The following is an 18,154-nucleotide window of genomic DNA, read 5'->3' on the forward strand; positions in this document are numbered from 1 at the left end:
TGCCAAGCCCTCAAAGTTCATGCTCTTTCTATAGATTCCCAGGCCACATAAACTCTCTTTGTGAAACCTCCATGGAGGTCAAAAAAAGGTGTGAGGCCCACCAAGGCCCACTGCCCTTCCTGGGCACGTGGCAGAGCAGGGACCACGCTCTCCCAGCAAGGCTCTCTTCTCTTCTGTGCAGCCTACAGAAGAGAGAGCAAGCAGACGAGGGGAGGTGGGTGAGGTTCACCAAAAAGTGACAAAAACAAGCCAAGAGGAACTGCTGTGTTGGGTCCAACACCATTTTTTACCAGGAGCTTCCTAATCAACATCGAGGACATCCCCAGAGAAACTGTATCAGGTATTTTAGATCATTCCTTATCAAATCATGTTTTATTCTAATTGAATTGGTCACTAAATCAAGAACTGTCCAACACACAGTGCAACCCCCACGCACGCATCCCCTTGCCTTCACCCCTGGTCCCAGTGACACAGAGCTGAAGTGTGGTCAGCTGCACAGGCAGCTGCTGCTATCGAACTCTGCCAACATGGTGCCCCACTGTTGCCACAGCAGGATCTCCAGAGCAGTGGCCTCCAAACTTGCCTGATTACAAATCCTTCTTGTTATTTTCTTTTTAATCAAAGCCCCCAGTATATGTGTCTTTATTTATTTATAAATTATATACATATACTACTGAAGTTATAATATTTTCTTCCACATCCGAATCAATCATCTTGTGAACCCCACTTGGGAGACCACTGCCCTGGTGGCCCCCCCTGGACTGCAAAGAGCCATGGCCAACAGCACCCTTTGGACACCACACGTGGTCCATAATCCAGCAACAAGCACATAGCAGCACCTTCTCTCCAAGCTACAAAATTCAGGGCTGAGATGCTGGGTGTCAGCCAGGGCTCGGGGTTTACCAGCAGGGATGGATGCACCACAAAAATTGCACTGCAGACTGCTCAGGGCTCCCCACATCATCTGTTTATTGTCTTGTGTCACTACAGCTCATACCAAACACATGACAAAGCAGCATGGTGTGCAGACACCCACTACCAGGAGCCTGTGGGTGAGTGGCAAGATGGTGGCGGCCAACGGGTGCCCCAGTTTCAGCAGAGTCCTGGCAGGAGCAGGGGCTGGTGGGGTCATCGCTATGTGCCCCCCACGCACACAGCTGCTGCCCAGCCATCATCCCCATGCAGACCCGAGCAGCCCATCGGGCCCCAAGTCTCTGCTTGCCTCCCATTACAGGACGATGCAGCCAGTCCCCTGCATGTCCCTCATCCAGGAGATCACCAAGGGCTCTGCATTTTTGCCCCCCAAGAAGGAACCCAGGTAGAAAAGAGGCCGGAGCTTCCCTGAGAACTTATCGGTGAAAGTGTAAAGGTGGGAGCGGTCGGTCACATTGTAGAAGGAGATTTCTCCAGCCTCGTAGTCCAGGAAGATGCCGATGCACCGGGGTCTGATGCTCAGGGTCAGATGGGAGACAGGACAGGTCAGGGCCTCATAGTTGCCGCCATTTTGCAGCCGTAGCACCCAGTAGCCATTGTTTGGAGAGAAGAGGATGTTGCCTTTCCGGCTGGCAGCCTCCTTGCACAGCCCTAAGCCCCACTCCGGCTTGTCTCCCACATGCACCTCCCAGTAGTGGCGACCTGAGAAGAAGAACTGCACTCCCAGCACCACCGGAGCAGAGTTAAACCTCCTGGTGTTGTCAAAGAAGGACAGGAGCAGTTTCCTGCCCCCACGCCGCACGCTCTTGTGGTCCTCAGATAGGATAAGATCAGGGTGCGCTGTCTCAGGGTCTAGAGTCACGTCCACTGGTGTGAGAGAAGGGAGGAAGGACAAGCGGACTTTGTGGGCAGGCTGGGTGTCTGCCACCAACATGCTGGAGTGCTCCAGCTGCAGCCCTTGCTGCTGGCTGTGTTTAATTGCTTATGCCTTTGACTGCACAGTGCCTCGTGCTGCCAGCCCCAGAATGGAGAAATGCTATTCATAAAATCATTTCAGCTGTAAACCACATCACATTATTTGGCATGGGACTGCAGAGCAAGAACAACCAAGGCAGCCCAGCAGATTGGATACAGCTTCAGAAGCAATACTGAAAATAAGAGTTTGTGGGCAATGCTCTCCTAGGCACCAGGGTCACCTCCCAACCATCTGACACTAGAAGGAGGAAGGTGTCATCACCATGAAATCAGCCTGAACCTACTGATATGCAAAACGGGACCATCTGGACCAAACTTGTTGGAAAAACCCACAGTTAGCGCCGGTGCTAACAAGAAAGCCTGGTCTGAACTGGGGCATGGTCTGAAATCATGTCATTAAAGAGGAGCCCAATCATGGATGGACTCTGACACAGCCAACATCTCCAACAGCATTTGAGCAGCACAGATGGCATGGCTTCCCTCATGCAAATGTAACCTTCTCCAGAACCCAACAGGACCAAAGGCTTCAGCCAGGATCACTCCCAAACCAGTGGCTCACCCACATGTCAGGGGTATGCAACACCTCCTTGTGTCCCAGGGTATAGGGGGATCAGGACCACCTGCACCAGGAGCTGGAAGCAGTCCCCTCACCTTTGAACTTCTTCAGCATTTCCCTCATGCCCAGACAGCGCTCCGGAATGCTGTAGTCCTCCTTCAGGGTCACAGACACAGCTTTAGGGGTCTGGAACTTCACCGCTTCACACCTGAAAGGACAGCAATGGGGGGGGCAACATCCAATGCCTACAGCACAGCTCCTCCTGCATTTTGGGGGCTTTCTAATGCCTTTCTTCTGGCTGCACAGACGCATCTCCTCCCTCAATCTCCTCTGTCATCCCAGAGTACTGCTCTTGGCAGCAAGCATGATGGGACCTTTGCTTTAGGACTAAGTGGTGCACCAGAAAAGGCTCCCATGCAGCTGCAGTGCCACTGCCATGTAGGGATGCCCAGAGTAGGAAGAAACCCAGGCCACGCTGGCAGCATGCCCCTCGGGTGCAGACACATCTCTCACCTCACAGCCCATGGCACAAGGCAAGACTTCCAGGGCTCTCGGGCCCCAGGAGAAGAGGATGGATGGAGTGTTCTGCAGCCCACTCCGGTTCCAGTGCCCTCTCTTGTTAGCCCCAGGTCACTCCATCTCTGGAGGACAAATGAAACAGTGGGCAGGGAGGACAGAGGGTGGATGGCACATGGACATCACACTGAGAGCCTGCAGGGAGCTGGTACTGTAGGAGGAACGAGCACGGGTGCCTACCTGCTCAGGATGCATTTCATGTCCTAGAAGGAGAAGAGAAAGTCATTCTGGGTTTTTCACTCCAGCCTGGCCTCAGCAACCCATCCAGACAACAGAGGTCTTGGGACTGAGGTCGGGGATGAGTTAGAGGGCTGGAGGCACAGCCTGACCTTGAGAAGCCCCTCGTCCGGCAGGTGCATTTTCTCCTTTATCTCCAGGATCAGCTCATCTAGCAAGGACTTCTGCTCCACCAGCCTAAACATGCTTTCAGAGATCATCACTAGAATCTGCTTCTCCTCCTCCTCCAGCTTCTGAAGAAGCAGCTTCTCCTCAGCAGCCAGCAGCCGATGCAGCTTCCCAAACTCGCTCACAATCCTCTCCCGCTTTTTCTTCACTGTCTCCTTGTGATAGGAAAGATGCAGGGGTGAAGAGAGGAAATGTTATCCAGACAACTAAGTCAGAGCTATGACCGGCATCCAGGAAACCGCTGCATTTTTGTGTGTGTTTATTTAAATGAAGATCAAAAAAAAAAAAAAATCATTGTGCTTTTATTTAGGCAGAGTTCCCACTGGACATCTTGAGTTTACCAGCAGTAGGGCTTTGATCGCAGCAGTTCTGGTTGGGTGGACCTCCAATGCCCACCGATGTCTCGGTGCAGCACAGGGGGTTGTGGGGGCTGCAAGGAGTTGCCATGAGGTGTCAGGCAGGGTTTTGTTAGGAGTGGTGCCATTTTCCTACCATGGGAAGCCCCAGGGAAACGCATCAGCACCTAGGAATGGGAGGGCTGGAAGGGAGCTGGGCAGGGCTCCCTGGATTGCTGAGAGCTCTCACTAATCCCAGGGCTGAGGAGCAACAACAGGCAGGGGCTGTGGTGCTTTTTTTTTTTTTCCTGAGCCCTGAAAGTTGTTACTTGGCCCAAAACCTGGAGCATGAAAGTTAAGCGACGCCTGAAAAACACGCTGGGGTTAACTAGGACCAGGAAATCTCAAAGTCCAGGAGGTAAATGAAAAGAAACTGCAATGCATTTATTCTTCTGTCCAAGCACATGATTTTTCAGAACCTGACTCATGTATGCTTGATAAGCCAGGATTCTCAGACACTTCCTCCCCAGCACTCACAAGGGACATTTTTTCCTTTTTACTAAAGCAGTCCAATCAGCCACTGGGTCAGAGGAAGCCGGGGGCAGCCAGGCTGTGACCCCACAGCCCTGACTCAGGCAGGCGGGGTGAGGACCCAGCTCTGTCACAAGCCCTATCCCAGCCCATGCCAGTGCTTGAGGGGCACAGCAGGCACGCAGCAGCACCCTAAACACCCAGCACCCACAAGCAGCAGACAGTGGCAGCTCTCACAGGGAGCTCTAACTGGGCAGCTCTAACTGGGAGAGCCCAGAGAAACCTGTTTTCCCTGCCAAAGCTGATTAATCATCAACTCAGCTGAGGAACTCTCCGTCCAGCAGTTTCTTTTCCTTTTCTGCAGTTACTTTTACTTTCCAGGCTAAACTGACTCGCTTTTGCTGGTGTCCTACTTCCCCAGGACTGCCTGGAGGCAGGCAGAGGTGCAGTAATTCAGCTATTCTGTTTTTGTAATAAAACCAATTCCAGTTCTTATTGCTGTGGGGCAGAGCTCACCATGTAGTTCACTCCCGAATTTAACTCAAGAAAAAAAAAATAATAATAAATTACTGTTTAACCAATGCACAAACCCCCATGATTTCATCAGAGATGGTGTGCTGCTTTTTTCAAAGTGTTTATAGACCTTTCAATATTTTCTGAGCCATCCAAATTTACTGATCCTGGTTTCTATCCCAGTGGCATTGCCCACTGCAGTGGGTACCTCACCCCTGCTTGGCACACAGAGCCGAGTGGGCCCAGCACGCTGGAAACTAAGCACTTTCATCGTGTGTGGGTCATTCACTCCATGGAGAAGGTCTTATGGCACTTTCACTGCTTCTCATGCTGCAGCCAGGATCATCGGTGGATGTGGGTCCTCCCCATGACAGCAGGACTTGGGACATGTCACAGCCCCAGAAAATTCATAGCACCCGATAAGATCATTCAGGATTATTATTTTTTTTTAAATTCCTAATGTCATCTAAGCTAATTCTTGAAGAATTAAACCAGGCACCTGCCTTGCACTCCTGGATTTTCATCTTTGCCACTGACTCACATTTCTTCATATCCTCTACTTCCTTGGAAAGATGTTCCAACACTTTCTGGAGTTTCACCTGAAAAGAGCAGAAACAGATCAGCTCACCCCAGCAGCACCCGTCCTGCTCTGCCCCATCCCTGGGCCTGCGGCTGCCAGTGCCAGCAGGCAGCGAGGGGAATGTGACCCAGTGCCAGGCGGTACCAACCCTGGCACCCGAACACAGCAGCTGTGCTCTGTGCTCTGCTCGCCTTGTTAACCCCCTCCATGCTGTATGGGTTTTCCACTGCTTTCTTCACTATTTAGCTTCCGAGAGCGAACTGACTGCACCCACCTTGCTGGGGCACTTGCCAACCAGCAGCGTGGTGCTGGGAGCGACTCCTGGACATGGCACTTGGATGCCAGCAGCTCTGTACCCCACTGCTGAGGCAAAACATCCCCACAGCAGCACCCAGAGCCCCGGCCTCCTCCAGGGTCAGGGACCCCAGCTGCCCCCTGTACCCACACAGACAGGGGCAAGGCTGGGTGTCTCCCTTCCCAGCTCAGGAGGCAGCGGGTCCGGCCTCATCCCCAGAATAAGCAGCTGGGTAGCTTTACCACCCCTCCCCTGCCTGCCTGAAGCAGTGCCCAGGGGTTGCAGAGAGGTGCTCCCGGCACCCCAGCCTCTCATACCTTGTACACCTGTGCAGCCTCCTCGATGGGGTAGACGGTGTGGGAGCGGTGGTGCTGGGACTCCCGGCACACCACGCAGATGGCCTCTTCATCCACCTCACAGAAGAGCTTGAGGCGCTCGTCGTGCTGGGTACAGAGTGGGGTCCCTGGCGCCACGCCGCCCCCCAGCCTCAGCTGCCGGATGCTCTCCACGATGTTGGCCAGCTGCCTGTTGGGGCGCAGGCTGCTGCGGCGGCAGGGGGCCCGGCACTGCGGGCAGGAGAAGGGCGCGTCATTCCAGAGACACTTCTCCTGGCAGTGCTTGGTGATGCAGCCGTGGCAGAAGTTGTGCCCGCAGTCGACACTGACAGGCTCAGTCATGTACTCCAGGCAGATAGAGCAGATGGCCTCCTCCTGCAGCCGCTCCAGGGCTCCGGAGAGGGCCATGGCAGTCTCCTCACCCGGGCAGCCCGGCCTGCTGCAGCCCGGGGTGAAGACACTGGCAAGCAGGCGGCAGCAGGCAGGGGCGGAGCGTGGCACCCAGCAGCACAGCCTGGGGCTGTGGCTTCCTCGGGGCCCTCAGGACTGAAAGTGAAAGGGAAGCCCTGCAGGGACAGCACAGAGAATCACAAAGCACCAGGAATAACCCAGGCTCCACGGCCTGGGCTCCCACAGGCTATGGAGAATGGCGGCACATGGTCTGGTAGCATCCACCAGGATGTTTGTGCAGCTGCTGAGGGTGGTGAGCCTACACCAGCCTCTCTGTGGGGCTGCCAGGAGGGTTGGAGCACAGAGCCCTGGGACCACTAACTCTGCTGCTGCCTATACACAGCATCCTGAGGCAGTGGGAGAAGGTGCAGGTTTTGATCATTTTTATTATCCAAAAATAACTGAAATACAATCAGTACAAATTGGAACAAAAAGTTTGCCTGAAAATAACAAATAAATTAAGATGCTTTTTCATGCACTTAAATAAACACAGTACCAGTCTACAAAATTCACAGGTGACAAGAGGACAGGGACATGTCTCAGAGTTGACCACAAGAAGTTCTTCGGCAGAGGTGATGCTTGAAGGGAGCAGGGCATTGCTCATACACTGTCAGCCTGGTCCTTGTGCTGTTTCAGGATATTCTGGACCCACTCATCTTTGGGGTTGCCACAGAATGACTTGCCCTTGAATGTGGTGAATCTGCAGAATGAAATCCAGTTAAAGGAGTTGGGAGAGAAGGGAGGATAGGGCAGGGGGACCGCCTGCTCCTTGCCACCAGGGAACCCCACCAAACCACACACCTCTATCACTGCAGAGCAGCCCCAGGGAAACACAGGGGGTGGGTTTAATGTCATTACAGGTATCCTGCCTTCTTCGTTTAGAGGAAAAAGCCACTTCATCCCCCAGATGGCCTGTCTGGGACCCGCTATCTTTGTGGGGGCAACCAGCAGAAGTTCTTTCGACTCAAAATCTAATGAAGACCACAGCTGGCTGTTTGGGACAGCCAACTGAGCTGGTCCCTCAGTTGTTTCCAGGCTGTTCTCCTAATGTGGTGGTTCCCCTGGCCGGGATAAGGTGTGCTGTGGGGTTTCATGGCACTGTCACCCATCTGGGAGGCAGCTCCTGGCATCTGGGCAGATCTACTTACATCACGCCTGGCTGGGGACAGTGGCTACTCGTGTTCTGATACATTGTCACATGTCTTGAGGAAAAACTTTTGCTCGAGTATTTGACACAGCAGGGACCAGAGAAGTTGACAGCAGCTGGAAGAGAAGTTTCATGATTAAACCAGACCAGGAAAAGTGCCATCAGGGAGAAGCAGGGTGACAGAACCAGAATGGCCCTGCTGGAGGAGATGATGCTCCCACCACCGTCTCCCACCACAGTTATCCTTTCCCCAGTAAGCCAAAGAGCAGCAAGATGTGCCTCTCTTTTCCTGCAGCAGATGCTCAGAAGAGAGAGCTGCCAAGCATTACTGGACCTAATATGGCAGAAGGAAAGAGTAGAGAGTTCCTTGGAGAAGAGAGCTTGGACTCACCTGGAGAAGAGAGGACCTGGCAGCAGAGGGCAGCCACAAGAACAGCAAGGGCAGCTGTGGAGGACTTCATGCCCTTTGGTGGAGATAGACTGTAGGAGTCAGGCTAGAATGTTGCAAAGGGCCTGTTGCTATACCTGATGCAGGATCCCTGGGTTCAGCCCACTTTATAAAGGGAACCAAAGCCGGAAATGTGTCGAAATGGTTGCTGAAAGACAACATGACACAATGGAAGAAGTGCTGTATCAAGAAACGCTGTGTCAGGAGTGTGGAGTCCAGTACCATACAGTGGAGGGAAGTAGTGCCTGGAGCCCTGATGGAAAGACACTATGATATGATAAAGAACAGGATATGACCAACTCTCCTTTCATTTCCCCAGACCAAACGTGTACCTAGAATACCTAGAAGTAACGTTTCAGGAGCTTGGTAGCTGGCCCTCTTGCCTAGAAGTCACATGATGGCAATGGATGGAGAATAAGTATGACTGCCACACACTTGTATTTCCTAGAACATCTGCATCATGGAAAAACTGGGGCCAATCCACTTCCCTGCAGCCATGGCAGCAGGGAGAGCCTACAAGTCAGGCCAGCCTCCCCAGCTGCCTGCTCAGTGGGTCAGCGAGGCACACAGCAACCATGCCCTGCCTGCTCACAGCGCTGCCCTGCCACGATGGGGCTTTCTCTGTGGGACAAGGACACCACCAGAATGCAGCCATGTAGAGCTGAGGGTACAGCATGTATCCTAAGATGAGGCTCCTTTCTTGTCCTTCCCATCATTTGCAGGAAGTTATTGGGTAACTGGTTCTGTAACTATGATGCAGGTGGCCAAGAAGTCCAACAGCATCCTGGCTTGCATAAGAAGCAGTGTGGCCAGCAGGTCTAGGGAAGTGATTGTCCCCCTCTACTCGGCTCTGGTGAGGCCGCACCTCGAGTACTGTGTTCAGTTTTGGGCCCCTCGCTAAAAGAAGGACATCAAGGTGCTTGAGCAAGTCCAGAGAAGGGTGATGAAGCTGGTGAGGGGTCTGGAGAACAAGTCTTATGAGGAGTGGCTGAGGGAGCTGGGATTGTTCAACTTGGAGAAAAGGAGGCTCAGGGGCGACCTCAGGGGCGACACTCTTTATAAGTACCTTAAAGGAGGCTGTAGCGAGGTGGGGGTTGGTCTGTTCTCCCATGTACCCAGTGATAGGACAAGGGGGAATGGGCTAAAGTTGCGCCAGGGGAGGTTTAGGCTGGATATTAGGAAGAACTTCTTTATAAAAGGGTTGTGAGGCATTGGAATGGGCTGCCCAGGGAAGTGGTGGAGTCACCATCCCTGGAGGTCTTTAAAAGACGTTTAGATGTTGAACTTAGCGATATGGTTTAGTGGAGGACTTGCTAGTGTTAGGCCAGAGGTTGGGCTCAATGATCTTGAGGTCTCTTCCAACCTAGATAATTCTGTGATTTTGTGATTCTGTGAAATACCAGTGACAGCTAAAATACTGCTATGTTATCCATGGACACGAGAATTGGCCATTAACTATCACAAAGAGCTTTAGAAGCACATGACTGTGTTGGTTTGGAAATTTGGCTTAGATGATTATATGGCCCAGCAACATAGAATTAACACCCTCCTGGTATTGCTTTGCCATTGTCACAGCAGCCATACACACATACAGAAGATATTTGCTCGCTCAGCTGGTACTGTTTGGGACAGGAATGGTGTCACTGCACTGGCAGGGAAACTCATCTTGGAAATGTCACACATCTTGGAAATGTCCCCACAGAAGGACTCTGATGACCTCTAGGCTTGCGGATGAAGTTTCAGGCAAGCAGAGGAAGAGTTTACTACCCGTGGTGCTAGCACGTGTTTGGGCACTGGACAACCACGGCCACAGCCATATGAGCAGGCTGCTTTTCGTAACGGTCCGTGAAGAAAGTGACTTATCTTCTTTATTGGAAAGGATGGATTGGAAAGGAAAGAAAAGAGAAACCACTGCCCAAAGTGGTGGCCTTGTAGGAATGTAGAGGAGGAACTCCCGGGGGGGAAGTGGTCCAGATTGGCTGCATGGTGTCACTCAAAGAGTTGCAGTCAATGACTCAATGTCCAAGTGGAAATCAGTAATGAGTGGTGTTCCTGAGGGATTGGTATTGGGACCGGCACTGTTTAACATCTTTGTTGGTGACATAGACAGTGAAATTGAGTGCACCCTCAACAGGTTTGAGGATGACACCAAGCTGTGTGGTGCTGTCAACACGACAAAGGGAATGCCATCCAGAGGCACCTGGACAGGCCTGAGAGATGGGCCTGTGTGAACCTCATGAAGTTCAACAAGGCCAAGTGCAAGGTCTGCATCTGGGCCAGGGTGCTCCCAAGCACAAATACAGGCTGGGCGCAGAATGGATTGAGAGCAGCCCTGAGGGGAAGGACCTGGGGGTGCTGGTTGATAAGAAGGTTGACATGAGCTGGCAATGTATACTTGCAGCCCAGAAAGCCAACTCCACCCTGGTCTGCATCAAAACCAGTGCGGCCAGCAGGGAATCACAGAATCTCTAGGTTGGAAGAGACCTCAAGATCATCGAGTCCAACCTCTGACCTAACACTAACAGTCCCCACTAAACCATATCCCTAAGTTCTACATCTAAACGTCTTTTGAAGACTTCCAGGGATGGTGACTCCACCACCTCCCTGGGCATCCCGTTCCAGTGCCTAACAACCCTTTCAGTAAAGAAATTCTTCCTAACATCTAACTTAAAACTCCCCTGGCGTAACTTTAGCCCATTCCCCCTCGTCCTGTCACCAGGCACATGGGAGAACAGGCCAACCCCCACCTCGCTACAGCCTCCTTTAATGTACTTATACAGAGCAATAAGGTCACCCCTGAGCCTCCTCTTCTCTAGGCTGAACAAGCCCAGCTCCTTCAGCCGCTCCTCATAGGACTTTCTCTCCAGGCCCCTCACCAGCTTTGTCGCCCTTCTTTGGACCCGCTCAAGCACCTCGATGTCCTTCTTGTAGCGAGGGGCCCAAAACTGAACACAGTACTCGAGGTGCGGCCTCACCAGAGCCGAGTACAGGGGGACGATCACCTCCCTAGCCCTGCTGGTCACAGTGTTTCTGATACAAGCCAGGATGCCGTTGGCCTTCTTGGCCACCTGAGCACACTGCTGGCTCATATTCAGCCAACTGTCCACCATCATTCCCAGGTCCTTCTCTGCCTGGCAGCTCTCCAACCATTCCTCTCCCAGCCTGTAGCTCTGCTTGGGGTTATTGCGCCCCAGGTGCAGGACCTGGCACTTGGCCTTGTTGAACTTCATACAGTTGACCTCAGCCCATCGGTGCAGCCTATCCAGATCCTCCTGCAGAGCCTTCCTACCCTCGAGCAGATCGACACACGCACCTAGCTTGGTGTCATCTGCAAACTTACTGAGGGTGCACTCAATGCCGTCATCCAGATCATTGATGAAGATGTTAAAGAGGACCGGCCCCAGCACCGAGCCCTGGGGGATGCCACTAGTGACTGGCCTCCAACTGGACTTGGCTCCATTTACCACAACTCTTTGGGCCCGGCTATCCAGCCAGTTTCTAAGCCAACGAAGCGTGCGCCAGTCCAAGCCAAGAGCAGCCAGTTTCTTGAGGAGAATGCTGTGGGAGACGGTGTCAAAAGCCTTGCTGAAGTCAAGGTAGACCACATCCACAGCCTTTCCCTCGTCCACCCAGCGCGTCACTTTGTCGTAGAAGAAGATCAGGTTCGTCAAGCAGGATCTGCCTTCCATAAACCCATGCTGACTGGGCCTGATTGCCTGCTTGCCCTTCAAGTGCCGCATGATGACTCCCAAGAGGATCTGCTCCATGAGCTTCCCTGGTACTGAGGTCAAACTGACCGGCCTGTAGTTCCCCGGGTCTGCCCTCCGGCCCTTCTTGTAGATGGGCGTCACGTTTGCTAGCCGCCAGTCAGCTGGGACCTCCCCCGATAGCCAGGACTGCTGATAAATGATGGATAGGGGCTTGGCCAGCTCCTCTGCCAGTTCTCTCAGTACCCTTGGGTGGATCCCATCTGGCCCCATCGATTTGTGCACATCCAAGTGCCGTAGCAGGTCACCAACCAGTTCTTCGTGGATGGTGAGGGCCACATCCTGCTCCCCGTCCCCTTCCACCAGTTCTGGGTACTGGGTATCCAAAGGGAGGTGATTCTCCCCCTCTGCTCTGCTCTCATGAGACCCCACCTGGAGCCCTGTGTTCAGCTCTGGGGTCCCCAGCACGAGAAGGAAATGGGCCTGTCAGAGAGAGTCCAGAGGAGGCCATGAGGATGATTGGAGGGCTGGATCACCTCTCCTGTGAAGACAGGATGAAGGAGTTAGGGTTGTTCAGTCTGGAGAGGAGGAGGCTCCAGGGAGACCCTACAGTGGCCTTCCAGTACCTACCGGGGGCTACAGGAAAGCTGAGAGGTACTCTTTGTTAGGGAGAGTAGTGATAGGATAATGGTTTTAATCGTTTTAAACTAAGGAAAGGTAGATTTAGATTAGGTATTTTAGGAGGAAAATTTTCAATCAGAGGGTAGTGAGGCACAAGCTGCCCAAAGAAGCTGTGGATGCCCCATCCCTGGGAGTGTTCAAGGCCAGGTTGGATGGGGCTTTGGGCAATCTGATGTAGTGGGAGGTGATCCTGCCCATGGCAGGAGGGTTGGAATTAGATGATCCTTAAGGTCCCTTCCAGCCCAAACCATTCTGTTATTCTGTTAAGTAGATTCCCTGGACCAGCTGAAGAGCTGATTCTAGGCCTGGAGCTTGCAAGAGGAGAGGAGAGGAGAGGAGAGGAGAGGAGAGGAGAGGAGAGGAGAGGAGAGGAGAGGAGAGGAGAGGAGAGGAGAGGAGAGGAGAGGAGAGGAGAGGAGAGGAGAGGAGAGGAGAGGAGAGGAGAGGAGAGGAGAGGAGAGGAGAGGAGAGGAGAGGAGAGGAGAGGAGAGGAGAGGAGAGGAGAGGAGAGGAGAGGAGAGGAGAGGAGAGGAGAGGAGAGGAGAGGAGAGGAGAGGAGAGGAGAGGAGAGGAGAGGAGAGGAGAGGAGAGGAGAGGAGAGGAGAGGAGAGGAGAGGAGAGGAGAGGAGAGGAGAGGAGAGGAGAGGAGAGGAGAGGAGAGGAGAGGAGAGGAGAGGAGAGATGGAGACTGTGATGCACTGGAGTCATGATGACCTGCTACCCTAAGTGCTACTAATACTTGCTGCTCTCATATCCCTGCTCCTGCCACTTCTACCAGTGCTTTCACATCCAGCGTTCACACACATTTCATATCCTGACCAATATTAACATACCTGTTGTACATCTCCACGCGGGGACTAGAATTAAAATGCGAGGAGGAGAAGAGGCTGGGGAATGAGCTGGAGACGTCCTTGCTGATGCAGCTCACACTGACACAGCCCCCTTAGAGCTGCTTTTAGCTGAGTGTTCTGGATGTTCTTGCAATATTCAAATATGGTTTTGATGGAAATGTCATGATTCATTTTGAAAATCAATATTTTCTATCAGGAATATATATGTGCCTAGACTTTTTGAATGAATTTGTGATCCTTTCAGATATACCAGAATGTGTCTCCTGATTTCATTCATTGCAAAGGGAATTCTTGGAGCTTTTGACACCTCTGCTATCTCCTCATTTCACTGTTTTCTTCAACTCCATTCCTTCCTTGAAGGACAATTTTGAATTTCAGTCTTGGCTGCTCCTTTCTGCCAAGACAAATAACGCAAATCTCTAAATATTTTGATTTCTAAAACCTCCTCTATATCATACATCCTAAATAGTAGCTATTTATGGAATCTATAAAACCTCTGCCGTATGGTGTGTTTCAGCTTTCAATAGAAACCACACATGGTATCTTTGGATTCATTACCAGAACAGATTTGGGATGCAGGAGAAAGTCTTTTCTTAGCCCTCAAGGTAGACTGCCACACCACACTGTCTCTCAGTTTTGGAGTTTCACCTGAGGGTCACATTATCCCAGTGCCCCAGAAGCTGCTACATCACTACTGTGGGGAAATTGGGCTTAAACTGGGAACAAAACAGTAAGAAACAGAAAGAACATGACAGAGCATGGGGGAAGTCAGACTGCAGGGTGCTGCAATTCTGAGAAAGACAAGCAAGATCTCAGATGAGATCTTGCCAAGGGACACGGAGAACACAAGGAAATATCCATGTGTCTGAGCCAGGGCATGGATTTCAAAGTGATAAGCTCAAGAAGATTTGTAAAATGAGAATGGTTGGAGGCTGCATGTGCATTCAAGGGAGTCAGCACAAACATTTTCCTTTCTTTTCAAGGAGTTTGCCCACATCTGGAGACATTAGTGTTGGGCTAGATGGATCCTTGTTCTGCATCGTTTGGGACTGTTCATGTTTGATTCCAGCCCGTCCTACAGGACTGTATGGTCTACAGTGTTTCTTGTGAAATTGCATTGAAATTCTTGGATGAAAATTTATATATCAGGATGAGTGATTCTGGTAAATGTCAGCAGAAAGACACCAACAGTTTCTAAGCACACTTCAAGGAAAAAATATATTCTTGCAGTTTGTGCAATTTGCCAAGATAAATTCAGGGTGCCTAGACAAGCCCCACTGAAGAGTGGGAGGTAGCCAGCTGCTTTGTCAGGATCTGGCCCCCACAGACATTGGTAGCACTTCCAAGGACAGGCTGCCTTTGCCAAATTACAGCCATGCATGTGTATCCTGGTTTACCTGAGGATGCCCTCAGCACTGAGCACCAACCTGGCCAGAGATGAGATGGGTTTGCCCAGCAGCTGTAGCACTGAGTGACTGTTTTAGGTACAGCAGCTGCAGCTCAGAGAAACTAAGAGGAAATCATGTGTGTCACCTTTGAGATACTCAGCACCTGATATTTCTGAGCACCCGACATTACATGGTATTTTGTCCTCCTGTTGTCTTCACTGATGCTGAGGTACATGTGACATCTGCAGATCAGACTGTAGGATTTCACAAATGCAGAAAATCAAGGACAGTGCTCCACATGAGCTCTGGTGACAGTTGGGTTATAACCTGTATCATAAAGAGAAGACAGGGATAACTTCTGTCTCTCTGGATCTACAGCCTGTGCTGTCCTGCAGCCACTGTCTCCTTCACTGCCCATGCTCTTCTGCAACAAGCACAAGGTCCTCCGCACAAACCTGCACACCCCAAGTCACACACAGAAAACCTTTTCTCAGTGATCACGTTCTGGCAGTCAAAGGCTGACTCCTAATACAGAAGCAAAGCAAGCTTTTAATGTCCTACCCTGGGGGGAGAACAGCCTTTCCCACCCCCGGCACAAGTGGCACGTGTGAGATGGTCAACCAAGGGCTGGGTGTCTGTCTCAGTGCTCCTGCCGAGCTCCTGCCGAGCTGCTGCCCTGCAGTGAGGAAGCTCTCCAGCAGATGGCAAGCACTTCCCACCTCCAGGCCCCGTTCCTCAGCAAGTTCTTCACCTAGGCAGCCACCCCAGCAGCACTGCAGCCCAAGGTCCCTGTTGAATTCGGGTCTTCTCCTTAGGTCCATCTGCAAACCATGCTCAGCTCCTGCTTTTGGATTCTTGGATAAGCAGATACAGCTGCTGAGGCTTGGTGATGCTTGGGTTTGCATCCCTCCTTGAAAAAACCTGGGCAAGTAGCAGAGCTCACCCAAGATGGAGGTAAGGACCACATGGTGCCCTCGCGCTCCATAGCTAAGCTCTCCAAGACCCTTGCAACTGGCTGCTCTGTCTTGGCTGCTCCCAGGTGGGAGCTGGCAGTCCTGCATGAGAATCTTCCCTTCCTTTCCCCACTCACCACCTTGCACAGCTGGCCAGGGCTGCTTCCCACAAAGGCACTTTGATGGCACTAGCTGACAAGGATTCAGCAGCAGCATCTCTTTTGCCCAAAGCATTAAAAAAATGGAATCAAAAGATTATAAAGCCTGCATGTGCAGGCTCTACTTGCCCCAGGGGAAGACACCACATGCCTTTTGCTCCGCCAAGGACCCTCCTGCTGGATGTGGACCACCGCCCTACACCCGAGACCTTGTCCTCACCCTGCTCCAGGTGGGCACTTTGGCTTGTAAAACATTTTTGTCCCAGGGTCTGAGCAAATAACCCTATCACCAGGGTTGTATTTCTGGTTACATGATTGCATTTGTGGAAGGCTTGTTTCAGCCACTGCCCTCCAGGAGATATGCCCACCAGGGACAGCTCATCTGCTCTGGTGGGCTCAAGGGCTTATGCCTTGGGGTGTCTACAAGGGTGACTGAAGCATGTTTGGGATCTCACCTCCAGGGGGAAAGAGAGCAGCAGGATCTTTGCACAGAGCTCTGTGCCCGCCTGCTCCAGTACAGCCAGCTGGATAACAGAGGAAGGACTGTGGAGCTCTCTGTGCCTCTGTTTTCTTGCTGAAACAAGGGGTATCTGTGCTCTCGCTGAGCCTGGGCCAGGCCACGGGGGGGATGGGGGGGAGTGTGGCAGTGGGACCCTGGGAGTCTCCCAGCTCTGGCTGGGGAGGGCAGTTGGAAACCCTTGGGAACATAGCATTCCTCCACCCCGGTCAGGGCCCACAGCCCCTTCCATCCCTTCTGATCCTTCTGGCCTCTCTCCTGTCATTTCTTGTTCCCAGTGGCTTGTAAGTCCTTAGGGCTGACACCAAGCTCAGAAGCCTTGTCCCAGCAAAGAGGGAGCAGCATCCTCCAGGGCCATTATGGATGGACGGAGCCTCAAAGCGCTTGAGCAGCAAGGGGAGGCCACCCTGCAGAGCCCTGCAGTTAGACACGGACCAGTCCTGTCCCCTCTGCCCAGCCTGAGCCAGCGCTCACCAGGGGTCACCTGCTGCTGAGCACTGCACTGCCCTAAGGAAGGGAGGGAGGGGACATGTGGTCCTGCCCATGTCCCAGCAGACACCAGACCCATGGTCTTCATCCTACAGAAGACGCACAGGTGGCAGGCATCTCTGGTAGCTACTGAAAGGCAGGTCATCACGCTCCACAGCCCCAGACACACATCAAGGCCTCCTGCCCCAGATCTGCAAAATCCACTGCACTGGGCTGGGTGACAGTGGGGAAGCTACTGTCCATCCCTGCGTGGCCGAGACCCCCATGACAGGCTGCCCCGCTGCCCTTTGCTTCCCGGCTGCAGCCCAACCTCTTGGAGCTGGGCAAAAGAACGGAGCAGCCCAGGTCCCAGCATGGGCACCAAGCCCTGGCTGTGGAAGGAGAGGAATTGACTCTGCTCTTCAGTAAGACGAAGAGGTGAGCACAGCTCACAGCCATGGGGCTGAGGTGCATCTAGCCCTCCAGCATCCAGTCCTGCATGCTGGGGGGCCATGTGGGAGCAGGATGGCTTTAGCCACGCAGAGGGGTGTGACCTTTCTTTCCTTTTCCTTTTGTGTCCCTCTGTCCTTTCTTTTCTTCATCTCTATTCGGTAATGACTTCATTTCTTCAATTATTAATCATCTTGCTGTAACAGCGGCTGACTTAAACACATTAAACTTCCTCTGGGACCAGCCCCAAGAAAGGAGGCAGGTTTCCAGAAAGTGCATTAGAGAGAATGCAGACAGGGGGTCAAGATGAGCTGGGGGGGGAGGAGGTGGCCTTGCTGGACACACAGTGCATGCCGTTTCCAGCAGCTGAGAAGCTGATATCCAAGGCACAAGTGTGGACATCTGTGAGGTGTACCGCACAGCCTGCTCACACGTCCCACAGGGCACCTGCAGGAGGGCGCTTGTGCAATTGTTTCAGCTGAAAAGCCACAAAAGTGAGCTGCCCAGGGTATTACTGCTTGCAGAACAGCTCACGACAACCCAACCCACATCCTGAGCAGCTTCTCCCAGAGCGTCCTGCCACCTCCGACAGGCAGCAGCTGACGAGACGGCTGTGCCCGGCTATGCCCCACCAGAAGCAGGGGCACTGCTTTTATGCGGCTGGTTTTTGAGACCCAGGAACCCGTCTGGCACAAACCCGGCGCAGCCCCGCTGCTGCCCTTTGCCAAGGTCAGAGATCACCCAGAGATCACCCAGAGATCACCCAGAGACCACCCAGAGATCACCCAGCCTTGGACACACCGCGACCCACGGACACCGCCACCCGCGGGCCCGGGCCGGGCGCTGCGCAGCGGGACCCCGGCCGCCAGGTGGCGCCAGGCGGGAGGGGAGGGAGGGGCAGA

General features: G+C 52.8%; 2 protein-coding genes across 2 annotated transcripts; both read right to left on the reverse strand.

Annotated features, from left to right (window-relative positions):
* Positions 1 to 352: 352 nt before the first annotated feature.
* On the reverse strand, positions 353 to 6,528 carry TRIM39 (tripartite motif containing 39). Its single transcript, XM_068655923.1, has 6 exons — positions 6,017 to 6,528; positions 5,328 to 5,423; positions 3,370 to 3,600; positions 3,221 to 3,243; positions 2,560 to 2,672; positions 353 to 1,800 (listed from the first exon to the last, which is right to left on the reverse strand). Exons 1-6 carry the CDS (start codon positions 6,440 to 6,442, stop codon positions 1,229 to 1,231), a joined length of 1,461 nt encoding a protein of 486 aa, XP_068512024.1. The 5' UTR covers positions 6,443 to 6,528; the 3' UTR covers positions 353 to 1,228.
* A 324-nt stretch (positions 6,529 to 6,852) lies between these two features.
* Positions 6,853 to 8,236, reverse strand: LOC137842144 (C-C motif chemokine 3-like). Its single transcript, XM_068655886.1, is given in 4 exon segments — positions 6,853 to 7,135; positions 7,138 to 7,184; positions 7,633 to 7,747; positions 8,023 to 8,236. Coding segments are annotated over 4 exon segments (273 nt in total). The 5' UTR covers positions 8,093 to 8,236; the 3' UTR covers positions 6,853 to 7,094.
* Between the last annotated feature and the right edge of the window lie 9,918 nt (positions 8,237 to 18,154).

The sequence above is a fragment of the Anas acuta genome, chromosome 19 (genome assembly GCF_963932015.1).
Source record: "Anas acuta chromosome 19, bAnaAcu1.1, whole genome shotgun sequence".
NCBI classification, from domain to species: Eukaryota; Metazoa; Chordata; class Aves; order Anseriformes; family Anatidae; genus Anas; species Anas acuta.

Bases quoted from the DNA above. Each gene is read 5' to 3' on its own strand.
- TRIM39 (XM_068655923.1), bottom strand. From the start codon at position 6,442: ATGGCCCTCTCCGGAGCCCTGGAGCGGCTGCAGGAGGAGGCCATCTGC. The intron at 3,601-5,327 runs GCAGGTGCCTGG...TCCTATCACAAG, and splicing joins TGAAAATCCAGGAGTGCAAG to GAGACAGTGAAGAAAAAGCG. The intron at 1,801-2,559 runs GTGAGGGGACTG...CTCTCACACCAG, and splicing joins AATGCTGAAGAAGTTCAAAG to TGGACGTGACTCTAGACCCT.